This window comes from Lithobates pipiens, unplaced genomic scaffold (genome assembly GCF_037356315.1).
Source record: "Lithobates pipiens isolate NorthernLeopardFrog02 unplaced genomic scaffold, aLitPip1_a1.2 Scaffold_19, whole genome shotgun sequence".
NCBI classification, from domain to species: Eukaryota; Metazoa; Chordata; class Amphibia; order Anura; family Ranidae; genus Lithobates; species Lithobates pipiens.
Genome location: NW_027507764.1, coordinates 591236134 through 591260830, shown reverse-complemented (window position 1 = coordinate 591260830; position 24697 = coordinate 591236134). Strand labels below are relative to the sequence as shown.

At 49.3% G+C, this 24697-nt stretch overlaps 1 protein-coding gene across 1 annotated transcript; it reads left to right on the top strand.

Moving 5' to 3' along the window:
* The first annotated feature begins 7246 nt into the window (after positions 1 to 7246).
* LOC143997777 (uncharacterized) lies at positions 7247 to 22914 on the top strand. The gene is made up of 2 exons (XM_077493567.1): positions 7247 to 7499; positions 20961 to 22914. Exons 1-2 carry the CDS (start codon positions 7478 to 7480, stop codon positions 22478 to 22480), a joined length of 1542 nt encoding a protein of 513 aa, XP_077349693.1. The 5' UTR covers positions 7247 to 7477; the 3' UTR covers positions 22481 to 22914.
* Positions 22915 to 24697: the final 1783 nt, after the last annotated feature.

The window sequence follows — 24697 nt, the reverse complement described above, 5'->3', positions numbered from 1 at the left end:
CCAAATAAAACAAAACAACGCAAATGACTGTTCATTGTCTACTGGAGAGTGATGTGTGAAAGTCTGGCAGAGGGGTGAATATACGTGGATGTTGTTAGTAACTAGTGGCAACACACCGCTACACAAGCACTGAAGTATTTTGGTGCACAGATATGCTTCAAATGTGCTTTTTGCAACCATTCAATATCTATGTGGTGAGAATGGAGGTAATGAAAGGTTGATTTACTAAAAGCAAATAGACTGTCAACTTTTCAAAGTGCAGTTGCAATCTGCAAGAACAGAAAGGAGTCCCTTCCTGGGAAATGAACCAGTAATCTAATCAAAGTCATTGGGGGCAGAGGAGCTACTGCAACCAGCACTTAACCTTAACCATAAGTATATACACCGTAGATATACTCCAGTATAGAACTAATAAAAGCTTTGTATAAGGAAAGTTGCACATTGCCTGGAGCCACCCTGAACTCAACCAATCAATCAATCAGAATTACTCTGATAGTGACAGCGGTGTTTACATTGTTCTTTTTGTAGAAATATAATATCTCAGCGGTATTTCCAAGCAAATGAAAGCAGATTCGTTTCTGTTGGCAAATGTCCAGACCTACAGAAAGTGAAAGAGAGTGAAGAGTACATTCAGTGGTGAAGCTAGACATTCTTTCACCCGGGGCAAATACTATGTTTGGCGTTCCCCCTCCACACCCCCCCCCCCCCCATACCAGGACAAGATCAGGCAGGAAAGTGAGAAACTCCTAGGCTGTAGCTGTTAAGTCAATTGTCTGTCCCCATCCGCCGTGCTCCTCTGTCCCCCCCCGTGCTCCTCTGCCCCCCCGTGCTCCTCTTTTGTCCCCCCCTGTGCTCCTCTGCCCCCTTCTCCTCTGTTCCCCCCCTTCTCCTCTGTTCCCCCTGCTCCTCTGTTGCCCCCCTGCTCCTCTGGTCTTCCCCCATGCTCCTCCCACACATGCTCCTCTGTTATCCCTTGTACCTCTATTCCCCCCATGCTCCTCTGGAGCCCCCCCTGCTCCTCTGGTACCACACATGTTCTTATGTTCCCCCTGCTCCTCTTTTTCCCCCATGTTCTTCTGTACTCCCATGCTCCTCTGGTCCCCCCGAAGCTCCTCTACTCCCCCACATGCTCCTCTGTCCCCCCCCTTCCTGTACTCCTCTGTCCCCCACATGCTCCTCGTGTCCCCCACATGCTCCTCTGGCCCCCAACATGCTCCTATGGTCCCCCACATGCTCCTCTGGTCCCCCACGTACTCCTCTCGTCCCTCACATGCTCCTCTGGTCCCCCACATGCTCCTCTGGTCCCCCCTGCTCTTCTGCCCCCCCTCTCCCCTGCTAGCGATGCAGTATGTGGCAGCGGATGGGCTGAATAAAGACATGATCCCCCCTTTGGTCCCTCCATGCTCCATGCTCCTCTGATCCCCCACAATGCTCCTCTGGTCCCCCCTGCTCCTCTGTCCCCCCTTATACTTTGGTCCCTCCATGTTCCTCTGGCCCCCCACATGCTCCTCTGGTCTGTCCTGTACACCTCTGGCCCCCACATGCTCCTATATTCTCCCCATGCTCCTCTGGTACCAAATATGCTCCTCTGGTACTACACATGCTCCTCTATTCCCCCCATGCTCTTTCGTATCCCCATGCTCCTCTGGTCCCCTGTGCTCTACTTGTCTGCACATGCTCCTATGTTCCCTCCTGCTCCTCTATTCCCCCCCACGCATTTCTGTACCCCTGTGCTCCTCAAACCCCCCCCCCCCCCCCCGTGCTCCTCTGGTCCTCCACATGCTCCTCTGGTCCCTCCTATTCTGCTCTGGTCCCTCCTGTGCTCCTCTGGTCGCCCTTATCATTTGGTCCCCCAATGCTCCTCTGGTCCCCCACATGCTCTTCTGGTCCGCCCTGTATGCCTCTGGTCCCCCGTATGCTCCTCTGCCCCCCCCATACTCCTCTGTTGCCCTCCCCATGCTCCTCTGTTTCCCTCCCTTATCCTTTGGTCCCCCCATGCTCCTCTGGTCCCCCCCCCATGCTCCTCTGGTCCCCTCTGCTCCTCTGTTCCCCCTCCTTCTCTGGTCCCCCGCAGCGATCACCTCCTCTCCCTGGCTAGCAATGCAGTATGTGGCAGAGGACGGGCTGAATAAAGACATGATCCTCCGCACTGAGAAGCTCATCGTACGATCCGGAAAGACAGGCAAACACAGTTATAACATATCCTTCCACGGCACTCGTTCTCCTGCTCTTTCCTTCCCCCGCTCTCCATCTAGATTATCCGTGGCAGCAGACAGGATGGAAAGCGGAGGAAGAAAAGAGCGGGAGAACAAATATAGGATCAAAGAGATACTGAAATTCCGATTGCCAGACAAGACAAGATGAAAGCCCTAATCCAATAGATCAAGAAATCACAGAGAGGGGATAAGGAATATCGCCTCTTTTCTAGGAAAGAGGAGGCATAAATATGTCATTTTATATATATATATATTATAGATATTGAAAAAGTATTCCTAACTTCAATAGATGAACAGGAGATTACCTTCATCCTAATAGTATGATGGGATCAATATATTTAGTGCTCGATGGAGAACAAGACCCCAAAACATTGAGCGCTAGATGGAGGAAGAGAGAAGGCCTGTAAATCAAGATGGTACTGGTGAGAAGTCTTGAGGATTAGCAGAGTAGTATTGATCCGCCTAAAATTCCTCCTCAACTGATCACCCCAGAACTGATAAACTCCAGGGTAGATCACTAGGAGCACAACTATAAAATGGGTATAATATAGAGAGGTCTGGCCTTAGAATAGGCCATAAGAGTGAGAGAATAGAGTACATAGGGAACAAAGCAACTTTTTTCAAGGAAAGAGACTTACCAATCAGTTGGATATGGGTTGAGGCATAAAAGAGGGAAGAGATATGTATAATCTCTCACTGCAGGTGCCCTCTGACAGAGTAATGGTGGCTGCAGCCAAAATTATATAACCGCACTGTTGCTGGAGCCTCTGACGTCACTTCTGGAACACAGGCGCCTGTTTGGGTGCTAATGCGAATGCGCAAAATCTAAAAGGCGGAACTCATATGATAAATGTAATTTTTTGTTTTTTTCAAAACTTTATGTAATTATTTTCTTGCTGTTCTTTTGTTATATTTTTTTAGCATTCAATCTATACAACACTTTAAAGTCTCCTGAAAAAGCTCTTTGAAGCGAAACATGTAGAGCAGTAGTGTTTGTATCTGTATATGAATTGACCTAATAGTTCAACAAGGAATTTTTATGAATTGTAATATTAATAAAATTTCTGTTTTTTCATATACAATCTATTACTCATTTATTTTTACACCTTAAAAGTCCCATCGTTTTCCATCCTTTTTCATGTATCTTTCATAAAATTGGGATGTGGTGTCTATCCTGATCTCATCATCCTGCCCTAAGAGAACAATATTCAGTGCTTAGGATTATGTCTTTATCCAGCCCGTCCACATACTGCACAGCTACCCAGGGAGAGGAGGTGAGTGCTGCGGGGGACCGGAGTAGTGGGGGGGGGGTTTGGTGTCGGTCCACTAGCGGGATGTAGAGGTGGGGATGCAGGAGGATTGGCACCAGCTGCGGTGCCCCCCTGCCATTGGCCCTGAGTACAGTGCGTATAGGAAAGAATCACCCCTATATAATCACACAGTTGACCACCTGCTCCTCCTCAACAAACTCTACTTCCTTAGCCTCTGCGATTCTACTCTTTCCTGGTTCTCCTCCTGCCTATCTCAGCACACTTTCAGTGTCACATATAACACCATCTCCTCCGCCGGTAGGTGGCCGGGTACCTGATGGCATTTAATACGAGAAGGGCAATGCAAGGTCAGATTATGGGTATATGGGGTATCTCAGCCAATTGGCAGGGGTTTTCTTGAATCCCTTGGCCTGCTTGGAGAACCTATATATTTGGGTGGAGTCAGGTGATCGGTGTCCTGTACCACCTGGATGGTTGTCTGGGTGACGTGTGTTGTATTTCCCCAGGCTGCTAGGCCGGAGTGTGGGCCTATCCCGGGCACATCTGGCTGCCAGGCTGTCCGAGGGCCTATTCAGAAGCAAGAGAGCAGCGCAGGGTTGGGATTGCGGCTTGCAGTCCAACCAGAAGTGACGGTTCTGCCGGACGGAGAACCTGTCATGGTCGGAAGTAGAGGGGAAGCTGTCGCCACTAAGGGACCTTATTACCAGGGACCACAGCGAGTAGCTGAAGCAAGGACCAGAGCAAAAAATACCGAAAGGGTAGAAAGATGGAGATTTGAGGTACAGAAAAAATTGATCAACATCAAATTATCAAAAAAAAATTTTTTTTATTATATTACATAGACAATAAAAAATTGCTATAAAATATTCAGGCAAAAACAGCCCTGTGGTTACAATACAGAATGGTTGCCTCTCCATGTTTCACCACAATCGTAGCTTCGTCTGGAGCTTCTGTAGTACCTTTACATACAATATCACCCTTAATGATTATGGTTCCAAATAATCCCTAAACCCCTCCAGGAGGTCTGATCGGGGATGTCTGTGCCAAGAGCAGGAGGGAAGAACAAATACCCTCCAGTTGAGCCTGTTTGTCCTATACATGGTCAGAATTTCGGTCAGAAAAAGCTCTGATAGTTTTTCCAACAGAATTCCGATGGGATTTTGCTCAAGCTGTCTTGCATACACACGGTCACACCAAACTCCGACTGTCAAGAACACAATGACTTACAACACGTACGACGGGACTAGAAGAAGGAAGTTCAATAGCCAGTAGCCAATTGCACAATTTCGGATAGGAACTTTTTCTGAGTGAAAAATTTAGAACATGCTCTCAATATTTTGCTGGCCGAAATTCAGCCAGCAAAATTCCAATGGAGCCTACACACGGTCGCATTTTCCAACCAAAAGGTCTCATCGGTCTTTTGCTGACCGAATTTCTGATCGTGTGTACACAGCATTAGAGAAGCGTGCTTAACAAATTCAATCGGTCAGTATGCTTTTTCTAGTGAGAGCTTGAGACGGTCACGGCAAATGTTGTCCTGCTGCCAGTGAAGCGTTTAATGACTGCTCAAAAAGGGTTATTCCTTTGTATTGGATCAACTTTAATGCTGATCTTCCCAGTTTAATGTTGTTTTATGGACACTGAATTAAGGAACAGAGGCAATTCAAATTTAAGGAAGCACTTAGATTGCACAAGCACTTTGAAATTTGCCGTGACTGTCTCAAGCTCTCACTGGAAAAAGGTGTCTGCAGCGCGAGCAGGAGAGGAAATAGCCAGGATAAAGAGAAGCCTGCAACTATCCAAGCGGCATGACTAGGGAACCACGGCCGCGGGGCGGGTGCGTCAGAAGACCGGCATGTAAGTTCTTACTTGCCTGATATCCCCTCTATCCACCTCCTCCCCGATCATCGGAATCTGTAGCAGGAGGAGATGCAGCATGTCACGCTTAGTTCTACAACAGCAGAGCGGGGGGGGGGGGGGGGGTCACAGTGGAAAACGCAGGTATGTAGGAGGTACAGAAGGGCAAAGGTGCGTGTGTGTTGGTTGGGGGGGTTTACAGTGAAGAACAGGTACTGTATGTAGGAGGTACAGTTGTAAAAAGGATTTGGGGGTTAGAGAGGGGAACAGGCATTAGGTGGGGGGGGGCACAGGTGTGCAGGAAAGGGGGGACAGCATTCAGGGTGGTGCAGTGTGGAATGGGGAGGTGATCCGAATAGTGAAGATGTAGGAATTGGGGTGATGTGAGGGGTGAATGTGCAGGAATTGGGGTGATCTAAGGGGTAAAGATGCAGGAATTGGGGTGATCTGAGGGGTGAAGGTGCAGGAATTGGGGTGATCTGAGGGGTGAAGGTGCAGGAATTGGGGTGATGTGAGGGGTGAAGGTGCAGGAATTGGGGGGTGATCTGAGAGGTGAAGGTGCAGGAATTGGGGTGATGTGAGGGGTGAAGGTGCAGGAATTGGGGTGATGTGAGGGGTGAATCTGCAGGAATTGGGGTGATCTAAGGGGTAAAGATGCAGGAATTGGGGTGATCTGAGGGGTGAAGGTGCAGGAATTGGGGTGATGTGAGGGGTGAAGGTGCAGGAATTGGGGGGTGATCTGAGAGGTGAAGGTGCAGGAATTGGGGTGATCTGAGGGGTGAAGGTGCAGGAATTGGGGTGATCTGAGGGGTGAAGGTGCAGGAATTGGGGTGATGTGAGGGGTGAAGGTGCAGGAATTGGGGTGATCTGAGGGGTGAAGGTGCAGGAATTAGGGTGATGTGAGGGGGGAAGGTGCAGGAATTGGGGTGATGTGAGGGGTGAAGGTACGGGAATTGGGGTGATGTGAGGGGTGAAGGTGCGGGAATTGGGGTGATGTGAGGGGTGAAGGTGCGGGAATTGGGGTGATGTGAGGGGTGAAGGTGCAGGAATTGGGGTGATCTGAGGGGTGAAGGTGCAGGAATTGGGGTGATCTGAGGGGTGAAGGTGCAGGAATTGGGGTGATCTGAGGGGTGAAGGTGCAGGAATTGGGGTGATCTGAGGGGTGAAGGTGCAGGAATTGGGGTGATGTGAGGGGTGAAGGTGCAGGAATTGGGATGATCGGAGGGATGAAGGTGCAGGAATTGGGGTGACGTGAGGGGTGAAGGTGCAGGAATTGGGGTGATCTGAGGGGTGAAGGTGCAGGTATTGGGGTAATCTGAGGGGTGAAGGTGCAGGAATTGGGGTGATCTGAGGGGTGAAGGTGCAGGAATTGAGGTGACGTGAGGGGTGAAGGTGCAGGAATTGGGGTGGTCTGAGGGGTGAAGGTGCAGGAATTGGGGTGATGTGAGGGGTGAAGGTGCAGGAATTGGGGTGATCTGAGGGGTGAAGGTGCGGGTATTGGGGTGATCTGAGGGGTGAAGGTGTGGGAATTGGGGTGACGTGAGGGGTGAAGGTGCAGGAATTGGGGTGACCTGAGGGGTGAAGGTGCAGGAATTGGGGTGATCTGAGGGGTGAAGGTGCAGGAATTGAGGTGATCTGAGGTCTTATAATAATATTTTGTGTTTTCACCTCTTAAAATGATTGTGAATGTTGTAATAAAAACAAAACATGTCAGGTAGGGACAGCTCACAGCGGTCGGGGACATTAAGGCTGCTTATGGGGGGGGGGGGCACAAAAACTGCTTCTTTGCTGCCCCCCTCCAAAGAAAATTAACCGGGGCGTGACTACTGTCCGTCTCCCACAGGGGGGAGTGATGGCCACCCCCCCACCATCTCCCACTGGGGGGTGGAGTTGATTTGCCCCCCCGGTATTGAGCACCAGCCGCCTCTGCTGATAGTGATTGCGGTGTTTATATTGTATTCTTTGAATTTACTATTCATGGAGAGAGAAGTACAAGTTTAATGTTATTTGTAAGAAAAAAAATGATGAAAGTTCTGCTGGCCGACATCCAGGTGAAGAGAAAGTGAAAGAAGGTGAAGAGTATATAAGAGAGGAGTCAGGACTGGTAACAGATAACAGACAGACACAGAGACGATGGCTGCTGCTCCAGGGACAGGTATGACTACATAGTGTTATAACCAGGGGGGGGATTGGAGGGAAATTATCGGAGGGTCTTTATTAGTCACATTGTTGGTGGGAAGAGGGGTTTCCTCTTTATTTGAGTCCAATAAGAAATTTGTAACATTTTATATCCTAAAAGTAACAAAATAATTTTTTGGTGTTCGTGTCCAACAATTCAGCTTTCTCATCCTCCATTCACATGGGAAATTTACTGACACATGCTCCTGGGTTTGGCAGTTGTGAGCGGATAGCTGCAGCCGCTTCTCCCGTACAATACAATGACAGGCTGTCAGTGGTGTGATTGAAGGCGTATTCTTTGTTTATTAATTACATCCGAATTCAATAACAATGACACAGATCACTGCAAATCATTACTAAATGACACATCATCTAATAGATATAATTTTATACAGACTTCTTATATACATTCTGCAGTCAGTCTGTTTATCATTCTTCTCTATTTGTATTTTTTTGTTTTGATAGGGGGCAGAAAGATGTACAGAGGTGATAATGGGATGAACTGAGGATGCAGTGGGGTGTACAGGGAAGTAGTGTAAAGCCTCATACACACTATCAGATTTTTTCCTTCAGATTTACCAAAACCATATAATATGAGGTCAAACCTTAGGAGTTTCAATATTTATGCAATCAGGCCGGCCCTTGCACTACATAGTTTTGGTAAATCTGAAGACAAAAATCAGCAGAAAATCTGATAGTGTGTATGGGTCTTTAGGGGCAGTGTGGTATACAGGGAAGTAGTGTGGTGTGCAGGAGGGCAGTGTGGTGTGCAGGGGGCAGTGGGGTGTAAAGGGGGGTAGTTGTGGGGTGTACTGGTGCAGTGGAGTGTACAGGGATGTAATGTGGTGTATAGGGGGCAGTGGTGTGTACAGGGAAGTAGTGTGGTGTATAGGGGGCAGTGGGGTGTGCAGGGAAGTAGTGTGGTGTGCAGGGAAGTAGGGTGGTGTGCAGGGAAGTAGTGTGGTGTGCAGGGGCAGTGGGATGTAGTGTGGAGTACAGGGGGCAGTGGGGTGTACAGGGATGTAGTGTGGTGTGCAGGGAGCAGTGGGGTGTACAGGGGTGTAGTGGGGTGTACAGGGGTGTAGTGGGGTGTACACGGATGGGGCAATGGGGTGTACAAGGATGTAGTGGGGTGTACTGTGGACAGTGGGGTGTACAGAGAAGTAATGTGGTGTGCAGGGGGCAGTGGGGTGTACAGGGAAGTAGTGTGGTGTGCAGGGGGCAGAGGGGTGTGCAGGTGAGTAGTGTGGTGTGCATGGGGCAATGGGGTGTTCAAGGAAGTAGTGTGGTGTGCAGGGGGGCACTGGGGTGTGCAGGGGGCAGTGGGTGTACAGGGTTTACAGGGAAGTAGTGTGGTGTAGGGGGGCTGTGGGATGTACAGGGAAGTAGTGTGGTGTGCAAGGGGGCAGTGGGATGTACAGGGAAGTAGTGTGGTGTGCAGGAGGGAAGTGGGATGTACAGGGAGCAGTGGGGTGTACAGAAAATAGTGTGGTGTACAAGGGGGCAGTGGGGTGTTCAAGGAAGTAGTGTGGTGTGCAGGGGGGCACTGGGGTGTGCAGGGGGCAGTGGGTGTACAGGGTTTACAGGGAAGTAGTGTGGTGTAGGGGGGCTGTGGGATGTACAGGGAAGTAGTGTGGTGTGCAGGGGGGCAGTGGGATGTACAGGGAAGTAGTGTGGTGTGCAGGAGGGAAGTGGGATGTACAGGGAAGTAGTGTGGTGTGCCGGGGGCAGTGTGGTGTGCAGGGGGCAGTCGGATGTACAGGGAAGTAGTGTGGTGTGCAGGAGGGCAGTGGTATGTACAGGGAGCAGTGGGGTGTACAGAAAATAGTGTGGTGTACAAGGGGGCAGTGGGGTGTACAGGGAGGCAGTGCGGTGTGCAGGGAGCAGTGGGGTGTATAGGGAAGTAGTGTACTGTACAGTGGGGCAGTGGGTGTACAGGGAAGTAGTGTGGTGTACAGGGTGGCGAGAGATGTACAGGGAAGTAGTGTGGTGTACAGGGAGCAGTGGGGTGTACAGGGAACTAGTGTGGTGTACATGGGGGCAGTGTGGTGTGCAGGGAAGTACTGTGGTGAGCAGGGAGCAGTGGGGTGTATAGGGATGTAGTGTGGTGTACAGGGGGCAGTGGGGTGTACAGGGGTGTAGTGGGGTGTACATGGATGGGGCAATGGGGTGTACAGGGATGTAGTGGGGTGTACTAGGGACAGTGGGGTGTACAGGGAAGCAATGTGGTGTGCAGGGGGGCAGTGGGGTGTACAGGGAAGTAGTGTGGTGTGCAGGGGGCAGAGGGATGTGCAGGGAAGTAGTGTGGTGTGCAGGGGGGCAGTGGGGTGTGCAGGGGGATGTACAGGGAAGTAGTGTGCTGTGCAGGACGGCAGCGGGGTGTACAGGAAATAGTGTGGTGTACAGGGAAGTAGTGTGGTGTACATGGGAGCAGTGGGGTGTACAGGGAGGTAGTGTGATGTGGCGGGAGCAGTGGGATGTACAGGGAAGTAGTGTGGTGTACAGGGGGGCAGGGAGATGTACAGGGAAGTAGTGTGGTGTACAGGGAGCAGTGGGGTGTACAGGGAACTAGTGTGGTGTACATGGGGGCAGTGGTGTGTACAGGGAAGTAGTGTGGTGTTCAGGGGACAGTGGAGTGTATAGGGGGCTGTGGGGAGTACAGGGAAGTAGTGTGGTGTACATGGGGGCAGTGGTGTGTACAGGGAAGTAGTGTGGTGTGCAGGGGACAGTGGAGTGTATAGGGGGCTGTGGGGAGTACCGGGACGTAGTGTGGTGTACAGGGGCAGTGGGGTGTACAGGGGTCAGTAGGGTGTATAGGGACGTAGTGTGGTGTGCAGGGGAGCAGTGGGGTGTACAGGGATGTAGTGTGGTGTGCAGGGGGGCATTGGGATGTACAGGGAAGTAGTGTGGTGTGCAGGGAGCAGTGGGGTTTACAGGGATGTAGTGTGGTGTGCAGGGGGGCAGCAGGGTGTACAGGGAAGTAGTGTGGTGTGCAGGGAGTCAGGGAAGTGGTGTGCAGGGAGCAGTGGGGTGTACAGGATGTAGTGTGATGTGCAGAGGGGTGTACAGGGATGTAGTGTGGTGTGCAGGGGGGCAGCAGGGTGTACAGGGAAGTAGTGTGGTGTGCAGGGGGGCATTGGCATGTACAGGGATGTAGTGTGGTGTGCATCTTTGGGCAACCCACCTCCCCAAAGACCAAGGCCAAGAGTCTCGGGGTCATTTTTGACTCACAAATGTCAATGGATGCGCAAATAGGATCTGTAGTCAGTGGATCTCACCATCTGCTGCGCATGCTTCGCAGACTCCTCCCTTTTATCCCAAAGAATGACAAAGCAGTGGTAGTTGTAACAATCATTAATTCACAACTGGACTACGCAAACTCGCTTTACATAGGATTACCACAATATCAACTTGCGCGATTACAACTGATCCAAAACACGGCGGCAAGGCTGATAACAGGAAAAAAACCTGGGAATCCATTTCTCCTTCCCTGAGGAGCTTACATTGACTAACCGTAAAGAATCGGATCACGTTCAAGACCCTTTGCCTCACCCACAAATGCGTGCATAGAGAAGCTCCGCAATACCTAATGGAGAAAATAAATCATTACACACCAAACCGCAGTCTTCCATCAGCCAACAAAAACCTCCTCCTCGTGCCCAAAGCCCGGTATAAATCCAAGGGGGATCGGAGATTCGCTGTCCAAGGACCTCGGCTATGGAATGCTCTACCAACCAACATCCGCTTGGAAGAAAACCACCAGGCCTTTAGGAAAAAACTCAAGACCTTCCTCTTCTAGTTGATGACAACTAAGCTCTTCACAACGCCTAGAGGCGATTCAGTTTGCGTTGTGCGCTATACAAATATTTCATTCATTCATTCATTCATTCATTCAGGGAGGCAGTAGGGTGTACAGGGATGTAGTGTGCTGTGCAGGGGGCAGTGGGGTATACAGGGAAGTAGTGTGGTGTGCAGGGAGCAGTGGGATGTACAGGGAAGTAGTGTGGTGTGCAGAGGGGCAGCAGGGTGTACAGGGAAGTAGTGTGGTGTGCAGGGGGGCAGCAGGGTGTACAGGGAAGTAGTGTGGTGTACGGAGGGATAGTGGGGTATACAGGGAAGTAGTGTGGTGTGCAGGGGGGCATTGGCATGTACAGGGATGTAGTGTAATGTGCAGGGGGCAGTGGGGTAGACAGGGATGTAGTGTGGTGTGCAGGGGGTCATTGGCATGTACAGGGATGTAGTGTGATGTGCAGGGGGGCAGTGGGGTAGACAGGGATGTAGTGTGGTGTGCAGGGGGTCATTGGCATGTACAGGGATGTAGTGTGATGTGCAGGGGCAGTGGGGTGGACAGGGGTGGGTAGCAGGGTGTACAGAGGTGACATACCTCCCAACTTTATGAGATGGGCGAGAGGGACACCTATAAGCAAACATATGTAGGCATAGGACATGCCCCCTGCCACACCCCTTTAAAGGAAAAATTATGCAAAAAAAAGTTAAACCCACAAGTGATTTTTTATTTTTTTTACCACTACTATTCCTTTATATTGGCTTTTGAAATGTACAATGTAGTGAGAGTGGACGGGGGTGGTAGTGAATTTAACAGAGGGGTAGTGGGGTGGACGGGGTGCAGTTGGGTGTATGGGGGGTATGGTGGGGTGTTCATGGGTGGAGTGGGGTGTATGGAGGGATAGTGGCGTGTGCAGAGGTGCAGTGGGGAGGTAGTGAGTTTCACTACCTCCCCACTGCAGCTGGGTGGACAGGTGTTTATGGGGAGATAGTTGGGTATGCAGGGGTGCAGTGGGGTATATGGGGGATAGTGAGGTGTGCAGGGGTGCAGTGTGGTGTACGGGGGGATAGTGTGGTGTACGGTGGGATAGTGGGGTGTACGGGGGGATAGTGGGGTGTGCAGGGGTGCAGCGTGGTGTATGGAGGGATAGTGGGTTGGGCAGGGGTGTAGTAGGGTGTACGGGGGGGCAATGGGGTGGACAGGGGGCAGTGTGGTGGATGGGGGGGTAGTGGTGTGCACAGAGGAGGTAGAGAGGGTAGCAGGGTGTACAGAGAGGGTAGTGGAGTGTACAGAGAGGGGAGTGGGGTGTGCAGAGGGGGTAGGGGGTTGTACAGAGGGGGTAGTGGGTTGTACAGAGAGGGTAGTGGGGTGTACATAGAGGGTGGTGGGGTGTACAGAGGGGGCAGTGGGGTGTACAGAGAGGGCAGTGGGGTGTACAGAGGAGGTAGTGTGGTGTACAGAGGGGGTAGTGGGGTGTACAGAGAGGGTAGTAGGGTGTACAGAGGGGGTAGTGGGGTGTACAGAGGGGGTAGTGGGGTGTACAGAGGAGGTAGTGTGGTGTACAGAGGGGGTAGTGGGGTGTACAGAGAGGGTAGTGGGGTTACAGAGGGGGTAGTGGGGTGTACAGAGAGGGTAGTAGGGTGTACAGAGATGAAAGTGGGGTGTACAGAGGGGGTAGTGTGGTGGATGGGGGGGTAGTGGTGTGTATAGAGAGGGTAGTGGGGTGTACAGAGGGGGTAGTGAGGTGTACAGAGGAGGTAGTGGGGTGTACAGAGAGGGTAGTAGGGTGTACAGAGGGAGTAGTGGGGTGTACAGAGGAGGTAGTGTGGTGTACAGAGGGGGTAGTGGGGTGTACAGAGAGGGTAGTGTGGTGTACAGAGGGGGTAGTGGGGTGTACAGAGGATGTAGTGGGGTGTACAGAGAGGGTAGTGGGGTGTACAGAGATGGTAGTGGGGTGTACAGAGGGGGTAGTGTGGTGGATGGGGGGGTAGTGGTGTGTATAGAGAGGGTAGTGGGGTGTACAGAGGAGGTAGTGGGGTGTACAGAGAGGGTAGTAGGGTGTACAGAGGGGGTAGTGGGGTGTACAGTGGAGGTAGTGGGGTGTACAGAGGGGGTAGTGGGGTGTACAGTGGAGGTAGTGGGGTGTACAGAGGGGGTAGTGGGGTGTACAGAGGGGTAGTGGGGTGTACAGAGGAGGTAGTGTGGTGTACAGAGGGGGTAGTGGGGTGTACAGAGAGGGTAGTGGGGTGTACAGAGGGGGTAGTGGGGTGTACAGAGGATGTAGTGGGGTGTACAGAGAGGGTAGTGGGGTGTACAGAGGGGGTAGTGTGGTGGATGGGGGGGTAGTGGTGTGTATAGAGAGGGTAGTGGGGTGTACAGAGGGGGTAGTGGGGTGTACAGAGGAGGTAGTGGGGTGTACAGAGGGTGTAGTGGAGTGTACAGAGGGGGTAGTGGGGTGTACAGAGGGGGTAGTGGGGTGTACAGAGGGGGTAGTGGGGTGTACAGAGGGGGTAGTGGGGTGTACAGAGGGGGTAGTGGGATGTACAGAGGAGGTAGTGGGGTGTACAGAGGGTGTAGTGGAGTGTACAGAGGGGGTAGTGGGGTGTACAGAGGGGGTAGTGTGGTTTCCAGAGGGGGTAGTGGGGTGTACAGAGGGGGTAGTGTGGTTTCCAGAGGGGGTAGTGGGGTGTACAGAGGGGGTAGTGGGGTGTACAGAGGGGGTAGTGGGGTGTACAGAGAGGGTAGTGGGGTGTACAGAGGGGGTAGTGGGGTGTACAGAGGAGGTAGTGGGGTGTACAGAGAGGGTAGTGGGGTGTACAGAGGGGGTAGTGGGGTGTACAGAGGAGGTAGTGGGGTGTACAGAGAGGGTAGTGGGGTGTACAGAGGAGGTAGTGGGGTGTACAGAGAGGGTAGTGGGGTGTACAGAGGAGGTAGTGGGGTGTAGAGAGGGGGTAGTGGGGTGTACAGAGAGGGTAGTGGGGTGTACAGAGGAGGTAGTGGGGTGTACAGAGGGGGTAGTGGGGTGTACAGAGAGGGTAGTGGGGTATACGGAGGGGGTAGTGGGGTGTACAGAGAGGGTAGTGGGGTATACAGAGGGGGTAATGGGGTGTACAGAGAGGGTAGTGGGGTATACGGAGGGGGTAGTGGGGTGTACGGAGGGGGTAATGGGGGGATATGAGGGTAGTGGAGGGTCTCTCAGATCTTTTTGTATTTTACATTTTTTTATTTTTAAACCTTACCTTACAAAATTCCTACATGTTTCTTGCCTTTATATTCATAAGTAAGAAAACAAAGAAAGAAGAGAGAAGGAAAAACATGAAAAATGAATGAATACATAGAGATTACACTTTCCATTCATCTGGATGTCGTATTTTGCACAATATTTAATATTTATATTATTCAGGATTTATGTAGAGAGAACAATTTGCACAACACTTTACAATATGAAGGGGACAGTACAGGTTCAGTATAATACAATTTAAGAAAAAAGGGATTTAATCGATTGGTGGTTGTCCTCCCTCCCCAACGGCAGATCTACAGTTTGGGAGAGAAGGTGGTTGTCCTCCCTCCCCAACGGCAGATCTACAGTTTGGGAGAGAAGGTGGTTGTCCTCCCTCCCCAACGGCAGATCTACAGTTTGGGAGAGTAGGTGGTTGTCCTCCCTCCCCAGCAGCAGATCTACAGTTTGGGAGAGTAGGTGGTTGTCCTCCCTCCCCAGCGGCAGATCTACAGTTTGGGAGAGTAGGTGGTTGTCCTCCCTCCCCAAAGGCAGATCTACAGTTTGGGAGAGTAGGTGGTTGTCCTCCCTCCCCAGCGGCAGATCTACAGTTTGGGAGAGTAGGTGGTTGTCCTCCCTCCCCAAAGGCAGATCTACAGTTTGGGAGAGTAGGTGGTTGTCCTCTCTCCCCAGCGGCAGATCTACAGTTTGGGAGAGTAGGTGGTTGTCCTCCTTCCCCAGCAGCAGATCTACAGTTTGGGAGAGTAGGTGGTTGTCCTCCCTCCCCAGCGGCAGATCTACAGTTTGGGAGAGTAGGTGGTTGTCCTCCCTCCCCAGCAGCAGATCTACAGTTTGGGAGAGTAGGTGGTTGTCCTCTCTCCCCAGCAGCAGATCTACAGTTTGGGGAGAGTAGGTGGTTGTCCTCCCTCCCCAGCAGCAGATCTACAGTTTGGGAGAGTAGGTGGTTGTCCTCCCTCCCCAGCGGCAGATCTACAGTTTGGGAGAGTAGGTGGTTGTCCTCCCTCCCCAGCAGCAGATCTACAGTTTGGGAGAGTAGGTGGTTGTCCTCCCTCCCCAGCAGCAGATCTACAGTTTGGGAGAGTAGGTGGTTGTCCTCCCTCCCCAGCGGCAGATCTACAGTTTGGGAGAGTAGGTGGTTGTCCTCCCTCCCCAGCAGCAGATCTACAGTTTGGGAGAGTAGGTGGTTGTCCTCTCTCCCCAGCGGCAGATCTACAGTTTGGGAGAGTAGGTGGTTGTCCTCTCTCCCCAGCGGCAGATCTACAGTTTGGGAGAGTTGGTGGTTGTCCTCCCTCCCCAGCGGCAGATCCAAAGTCTGGGAGTGGAGGAAGTCGGCTTCCCTCCCCAACAGTTAGCCAGATCGAACATAAGTGCTGGCATCAGGGCAGAGTGCTACCAACCTCTGCCCAGCACTGGAAACAACTTCAGAGCTCCAGGGAGTCAGGGGAGTTGCCCCTCTCCCCAGCAGCAGACCAAGTCCTAGAATGGTAAAGACCACCCAGCTGAAGTGTTGCCAGCTGGACAAAGGGTTCATGACCTCTGTCCCACCTACTGACAACAGCCCTTCCCTGTGGCCAAGAATAAAAATGGACTATGTGGTGTCACTCTGCCCGACTAACACAGGTCTAGACCAGGCGGAGATCTGGGACCTGGTTATTCTACATTTGCTGGGGAGAGAAATGTGACAGACCCAACGGAGACAGGGGCTTTTGGAGGGGACTCCTACCCACTGCTAATGGAGGAGACTGGGGATTTGTCGGCTTCTCCCGGACAAAGCATGAAAAAGAGCTCAGTTCCACATCTGATCCCATGGAGAGAGAAGATCATTCTCTAAGGATGGACAATGTGATGAACGCTGAGAGCGAGGTTTGAATTCATTCTCTGAATAAGGACAATAAAGCTTTCCTTCTGGAGTGGATGGAAAGGTGTAATATTAATCTTGTACAGGTTAAAGGTCAGAGGGAATATGGTGACCCAACTGCACACTGGGTTGGAGAGGTGGAAGCACCGACACGGGATGCCCGCTGGTCCATAACAACATGTAACTGGACATTATTAATGGTTCACTTTAAGCATTTAAAAAAAGAAATCACTGATCCTGGGCGAATGGAATTTAGTGGTACGTTTCCCAAGGTAGTGCCCCTCCCCCCCCCCCCTGTGATATTAATTTTTTGACACCTTCTTGCCAAATTGACTAGAAAATTGGTGTTTTTAATTGGACAGATTTGATTCCCATTAATGTCAGTGGGTGAGGATTCCACATCCAAAATTTTTGAAGTTCACCGAACCCTGCTGAAAAAGAATCCAGGGCAGTTTGGCTGCACCCTACTAGTGTATGTCCAGACTTACCTCCTAACAGTCCCAGATTGCGCTACCTTCAAAATACATCAAGGGGGTGAATAAGGTTCAGGAGGGCAGTTTTTTTTCAATATGAAACCAAAATCAAGAACACGGGGAACATGACCTCAAACTAACTGGAGAAAAGTTCAAAACTAATCTTAGAAAGTATTATTTTACTGAATAGGTAGTTGATGATTGGAATAAACTACCAACAGAGGTAGTGAGACAGTCAATAGTAAATGGCTTCAAACATGCATGGGATAAACATAGATCTATAGACAGACAAAAAAAGTTAACCACTTCAATACCAGGGGGGCACTTAAACACCTTCCTGCCCAGACCAATTTTGAGCTTTCAGCGCTGTCGCACTTTGAATGACAATTGCGCGGTCATGCTACACTGTACCCAAATGAAATTTTTATCATTTTTTTCCCACAAATAGAGTTTTCTTTTGGTGGTATTTGATCACCTCTACGGTTTTTATTTTTTGCGCTACAAATAAAAAAATACAGAAAATTTGGAAAAAAAATATGTTTTTTTTTGTTTCAGTTTCAAAACTTTGTAAATAAGTACGTTTTCTCCTTCACTGATGGGCACTGATGGGCACTGATAAGGCGACACTGATGGGCACCAATGATGTGGCACCAATGAAGTGGCACTGATGAGGTGGCATTGATGGACACTGATATGTGGCACTGATAGGCAGCACTGATGGGTGGCACTGATGGGCGACACGGATGGGCACTGATAGGTGGCACAAATTGGCACTGATAGCTGGCACGGATTGGCATGGATAGGCGGCACAGATGGGCATGGGTGGGCACTGATAGGCGGCACTGATGGGTGGCACTGATGGGCGACACAGATGGGCACTGACAGGGAGCACAAATTGGCACTGATAGCTGGCACGGATTGGCATGGATGGGCAGCACAAATGGGCATGGATAGGTGGCACAGATGGGCATGGGTGGGCACTGATAGGTGGCACGGATGGGCACTGATAGTCGGCACAGGTGGGCACTCATAGGCGGCACAGGTGGGCACTGATAGGCGGTATTGTATTATGTTATACTATACTAATGGATGCCAATCAGTGCCAAACAATAATGCATGCCAATCAGCGATGCCCATTTTGGGCACTGATTGGCATCCATTATGTGCACTGATTGGCATCCATTATGTGCACTGATTGGCATCCATTGTGGCACTGACTGGCATCCCTGGTGGTCTAGGGAGGATTACCTTTTGCTGGGCATCCCTGGTGGTCTGGTGGCATCCCTGGTGGTCCAGTGTGGGCATCCTCGGGGGGGCTGTGCTGATAATCGATCAGCACAGACCCCCTCCCTGTCAGAGGAGCAGCCGATCGGTTCTCCTCTACTCGCGTCTGACAGACGCGAGTGAGGAAAAGCCGATCACCGGCTCTTCCTATTTACACTGTGATCAGCCGTGATTGGACACGGCTGATCACGTGGTAAAGAGTCTCCGTCAGAGGCTCTTTACCGAGATCGTAGTTGCCGGGTGTCAGACTGACACCCCGCAACAACGATCGCCGCGATGCGCGCCCCCGGGGGCACGCAGCAGCTCATAATCCTGATCACGTCATATGAAGTCCGATCAGGATTATGCAACCACTTTGCCACCGTCAATTGCCTATAGGGCAGGCGGCAAGTGGTTAACCAAAAAAAAAAAAACGAACGTGAAAAAAAAATGGGCATTCACATGTAAATTCACACGCAATATGTAAATTTGGAAATGATCTGATGGGAGGGTTTGTATATGAATGAGCTATAGTGGATCTTTAATATTCAAATCCCACCTCTGACTCATTCATATGCAAAGCTGTAGGGGGCTATTCCTTCACTCCTCTCACATCCACAGCTGAGGGGAAGACTTTCTTCTGCCACGCTGTCAGTAGACATGTGCAGAATGGAAAAAAAATATTTTGTTTCATTTTGGATATTATTATTATTATTATAATACAGTATTTATATAGCGCCAACAGTTTCAGTGGGCCCTGATCCTTAGAGCTTACAATCTATGAGGGAAGGTTGAGAGATAACAGTGGGGGATGGGCTGACGGAGAAGATAAACGTACAGCTGTTAGGTGGGGGGCAGATAGACTTCTCTGAAGAGATGAGTTTTCAGGGAATCGTCTGGAAGTGGACAAAGTAGGAGAAATTTGGACAGATTGGGGTAGAGCATTCCAGAGGATGGGAGAGGCTCTGGAGAAGTCCTGAAGGCGAGGATGGGAGGAGGTGACGAGGGAGTTTGGGAACCGGAGGTCTTGTGAGGAGAGAAGAGAACGATTTGGTTGGTATTTTGAGACCAGGTTAGTGATGTAGCTGAGGGGCAGGTTGTGGGTGGCTTTGTAAGTCATAGTTTGTATCTTGAATTGAATTAATTGGCTGAGTGACGGCCAATGGAGGGATTGGCAGAGGGGTATAGCGGATGCTGAGCGGTTTGTGAGGTGGATGAGCCTGGCAGCAACGTTCATGATGGACTGAAAGGGGGGATAGTCTACTACACTTGATCTTATCCAAAAGGCTGAGAAGAAGTCTAGACAGGTAAGTACCCTAATATTAAAGGGGTTGTAAACCCTCCTGGTTTTTCACCTCAATGCATTCTATCCATTGAGGTAAAAAACCTAGTGTTTGTAGTGCACCAGATCCCCAGACCCCCCGTTTTACTCACCTGAGCCAGTTTGTTCCCACTCGGGAGATGCGCACAGTCTCTTTGGCTAATGTCTTGGCTCTTGGTTGAAGATAGATTCATAGCAGCGTAGCCATTGGCTCCCACTGCTGTCAATCAAATTCAATGACGCGGGTGCGCCAAGTCCTGCTGTCTGTGTCTACGGACGGTCCCCTGAAGGAAAGCTCTTCTCCAACGGGTCACTTGTTGTGAGGAGGAGCCAGGAGCACCACGGAGGGACCCCAGAAGAGGAGGATCGGGGCCACTCTGTGCAAAAGAAACTGCACAGAGGATGTACCGTATTTATTGGCGTATAACACGCACTTTTTTCCCCTTAAAATCAGGGGAAAATAGTGGGTGCGTGTTATACGCCGATCCCCCACCATTTTGGAGCCTCTGGGCAGCTTTTAGCCACCTTCGGCCCTTCCCGGTGGCTTTCGGCTGCCTTCAGCCCTTCCCGCCGGCTTTCAGCCGCCTTCGGCCCTTCTCTGCGACTTTCGGCCGCCTTTGGCCCTTCTCAGCGGCTTTCGGCCGCCTTTGGCTCTTCTCATCGGCTTTCCTCCACTGAGAATGGCCAAGAACGGCCGAAAGACGCCGAGAAGGGCTGAAGGCGGCCGAAAGCCAATAAGAACGGCCGAAGGCGGCCGAGAACTACCGAGCGCAGCCAAGATACACAGGACATCTCGGCGGCTCAATTTTTAAAAAGGAAAGCTAAAAATAAAACAGACAAGGCTGAAAATGACACAGACAAGGAGACAAGGCTGCAATGATGGACAAGGCTGCAATGATGGACAAGGCTGCAAATGACACTGACAAGGCTTCAGATGGACACTGATAAGGCTGCATTGATGGACATTTAAATGTAAGTTTTTTTCCTTAAACTTCCCTCCTAAACTTGGGGCGCGTGTTATACGCCAATAAATATGGTAAATATGACATGTTTGTTATTTTAAAAAGAAAAAAAGGGAACCTTTAGTGTCCATTTAAAACTCAGCAGCTACAGTATTTGCAGCTGCTGACTTTTAATATTTTTTTGGAGGGGGGGAGCTGGAGCTCCTCTTTAATTCATGGGGTGCCCTGGGTACTCCTTTGCAAGGATATATTTAACAGCAGCACACAGTGGCTACAGTAATGTATTCATTGTGGTTTTTTTTTGAGAACATTAATAAAATACAATGTTGCAACTTTGTTGCTTCTGCTGTCCTGCTGTCCTATAGGTGTTTGTGACAAGGAAATAGGTTGTTTTTGCTTATTCGGTGCATAGAAAGTGATAGGGCTTTGCCCACCTCACCATAACCTGTCTGCTTGTGCCCTTGTATGATATTCAGTGTTTGGTGACTTGTTGTAGTGATCATATAAAGATATTAATAACTGTGTGGATTTTGTAGGTACTGATCGCGGCCTTTCTATGGTAGAAGATCGTAAAAGGTCTCTACTGGAGAAACTGAACAAATTAACGAGCAGCACGGAGAAGGTTGGATCTCTGACCATTTACAAGAGGAAAATGGACCAGCAGAGTAAAGGGGAATATGAAAAAGTGAAGCTCAATAAGAACAACAAAGTGATCATGATGTTTGGTGAAACTGGATCTGGTAAAACAACCCTGATTAATGCTATGATCAACTACATCTTTGGTGTGGAGTGGAAGGATGATCTCCGGTTCCAGCTAATTGAAGAGAGTAGTGGGAAGAGTCAAGCCCACAGCCAAACATCGCATGTCACTACTTACCAGATCCACCATGAAGATGGCTTTCGAATCCCGTACTCCATAACCATCATTGACACTCCGGGGTTTGGAGACACCAGAGGGATGGATTGTGATGAGAAAATCATGAGGAAGATACGAGAATTTTTTTCTAAATGCGCATTCACAGAAATCGATGCGATTTGTTTTGTGGTTCCGTCTACTTGGGCTCGGTTAACTCCAACACAGAAGTACATCTATGACAACATTTTATCCATTTTTGGGAAAGACATCAAGGATAATATAGTCTTCTTCACCACCTTCTCTGATTTCCAGGAACCGAGCGTTCTCTCAGCAATTACTGAGGCTGATGTTCCCTGTGCAAAATCTGAAGATGGAAAACCTGTGTATTTTATGGTCAATAACGGCATGCTGTACACTGATAACAACCCTGATAAAGTTGGCAAACGTGTCTACAAGGCTCAGGAAATGCAGTGGGAATTGGCAATGGAAAGCATTGAGGAATTTTTTTTACAATATTTGCCTGGATTAGCCAGTAAAGATTTAACTTTAACAAAGGAAGTTCTAGCAAAAATAAATGCTTTGGAGGTAACTTTGGATGGACTTGGCCAACAAATTGTGATGGTGATTGGGAAACAGCATGAATTGGAGCAAAATGAGAGAGCTCTGAATGAAAACAGGGCGGAGGTTAAATGCAATCAGAATTTTGAGTATGAAGTGCAGGAAACTGTAAGAAGAAAGGTAAACTCATCCCAATCCTCAATCAACTGCCGGGAGTGCAGCTCTACATGTCACAAAGACTGCCCCGTGTTTTTGGACTCCATGGTTTATACCTGTCACGTTTTTAATTGGCTGGGAATTTGTGGTGTGTGTAAACATGGCACCATCAGACACTTTTCAGAGAAGTCTTACTGGGAAACTTTTGTTGAAATCAAAAAGATAACGTGTTTTGATATTAAAGAAAAACATGAAAAAGTAGGGAAGAAGGTGCTGGATCTAGAAGAGGTTTTATTTAAATTGAAGGAAGACATTAGGAAGGCAGAGGATGAGGTACGGGAACTTACTGAGAAGATTGCTGAGATCCTCCAACGTCTCCAGGAGATCGTCTTAAAACCAAACCCGATGTCTGCCACAGATTACATAAAGCTGCTCATCGAAAAAGAGAAGAAAGGAAGGAAAGACTGGATTTTTGGAGAGAATTAAAACAATGGAAGAAAACATTAAAAAATATGGAAATGTCAGTAAAATATGGAATGGCAAATGGCCAAACTGAAAAAAATAAGGTGCCATTGTAAATCTTGTTGGTCCCAATTATTGTTTTTTTTTATTAAGCAGTTCCCCAATACCTCCCATCTCACCCATTTTTATATATGATAGAGAACAATACCCGTGTGTGCCTCACGCTACTCGTTGTTTTCCTTTTTTTACCCATCCATACCATAGAACATGTGATAATTAGTGAATACATAGACAGACCCATTTGGAATTTCAGCATGTTTTCTGCTATTGTCATGTGGGAGCCAATAAAATTATATCTGATATTACATAGTAGGTGAGGTTGAAAAAAGACACAAGTCCATCAAGTCCAACCTATGTGTGTGATTATATGTCAGTATTACATTGTATACCCCTGTATGTTGTGGTCATTCAGGTGCTTATTTTTTATTAAAACCATCAATGTCCCTTCCTGAGACCACCGCCTGTGGAAGGGAATTCCACATGCTTGCCGCTCTTACAGTAAAGAACCCTCTATGTAGTTTAGGATTAAACCTCTCTTCTAATTTTAGTGAGTGGCCACGCGTTCTTCAGTCACTAAAAAAACAGTTTTATCTGAGTTTCAAAGGAAAGCATTGTTGTGTCTATAAGAGAACTTATCATCATTTGGATAATCCAAGCATTCGGTCCATCATGAATGCTGCTGCCCGACTCATCCATCTTACCAACGGCTCAGTGTCCTCCATTCCTCTCCGCCAATCCCTCCACTGGTCTCCATTCATTGTCCTCCACCCCTCTCTACCAATCCCTCCACTGGTCTCCATTCAATATCCTCCACCCCTCTCCTCCAATCCCTCCACTGGTCTCCATTCAGTATCCTCTACCCCTCTCCTCCAATCCCTCCACTGGTCTCCATTCAGTGTCCTCAACCCCTCTCCACCAATCCCTCCACTGGTCTCCATTCAATATCCTCCACCCCTCTCCTCCAATCCCTCCACTGGTCTGCATTCAGTGTCCTCCACCCCTCTCTGCCAATCCTTCCACTGGTCTCCATTCAGTATCCTCCACTCCTCTCCACCAATCCCTCCACTGGTCTCCATTCAGTATCCTCCACCGCTCTCCACCAATCCCTCCACTGGTCTCCATTCAGTATCCTCCACCCCTCTCCACCAATCCCTCCACTGGTCTCCATTCAGTGTCCTCCACCCCTCTCCACCAATCCCTCCATTGGCTTCTGCTCAGCCAACAAGTGAAATTCAATATACGAACAATAACTTATAAAGCCATGCACAACATGGCCGCCAGCTTCATCACTAATCTAGTATCAGAATATTAACCAAATTGTTCTCTTCATTCCTCCCAAAATCTCTAGCTCTCTCATCGCCTGCTCCCATGCTCGCCCCCAGGACTTCTCCAAAGCCTCTCCTATCCTATGGAATTCCTTACCTCAATCTGTCTGACTATCTCCTACTCTATCCACTTTTAGACGTTCCCTGAAAACTCATCTCTTCAGGGAAGCCTACCTGGCCCCCACCTAACAACTACATTTATTTTCTCCATCAGCCCACCCCCCACAGTTATATCCTTTTGTATCACTTGACCCTCTTTTAGATTGTAAGCTCTAAGGAGCTGAGCCCTCTGATCCCTCCTGTATTGAATTGTAACTGTACTGTCTGCCTTCATGTTGTAAAGCGCTGTTGGCGCTTTATAAATGTTGTATTATAAACATAATAATAGGGTATTCATAGGTAAGTTATTTAAACTGTCCTGGAAATATACAATGTAAGCTTTGCTCTATGTTTGAATTTACAGCGGGGCAAAAAAGTATTCAGCCACCAATTGTGCAAGTTCTCCCACTTAAAAAGATGAGAGCGGCCTATAATTGTCATCATAGGTATCACCTCAACTATGAGAGACAAACTGTGGAAACAAATCCAGCCAATCACATTGTCTGATTTTTGAACAAATTTATTTGCAAATTATGGCGAAAATACGTAATTGGTCATCTCAATACTTTGTTATATATCCTTTGTTGGCAATGACTGAGGTCAGACGTTTTCTGTAGGTCTTCACAAGGTTGTCACACACTGTTGCCGGTATGGTGGCCTCCATGTCCTCCATGCAGATCTCCTCTAGAGCGGTGATGTTTTGGGGCTGTCGCTGGGCAACACGGACTTTCAACTCCCTCCAAAGGTTTTCTATGGG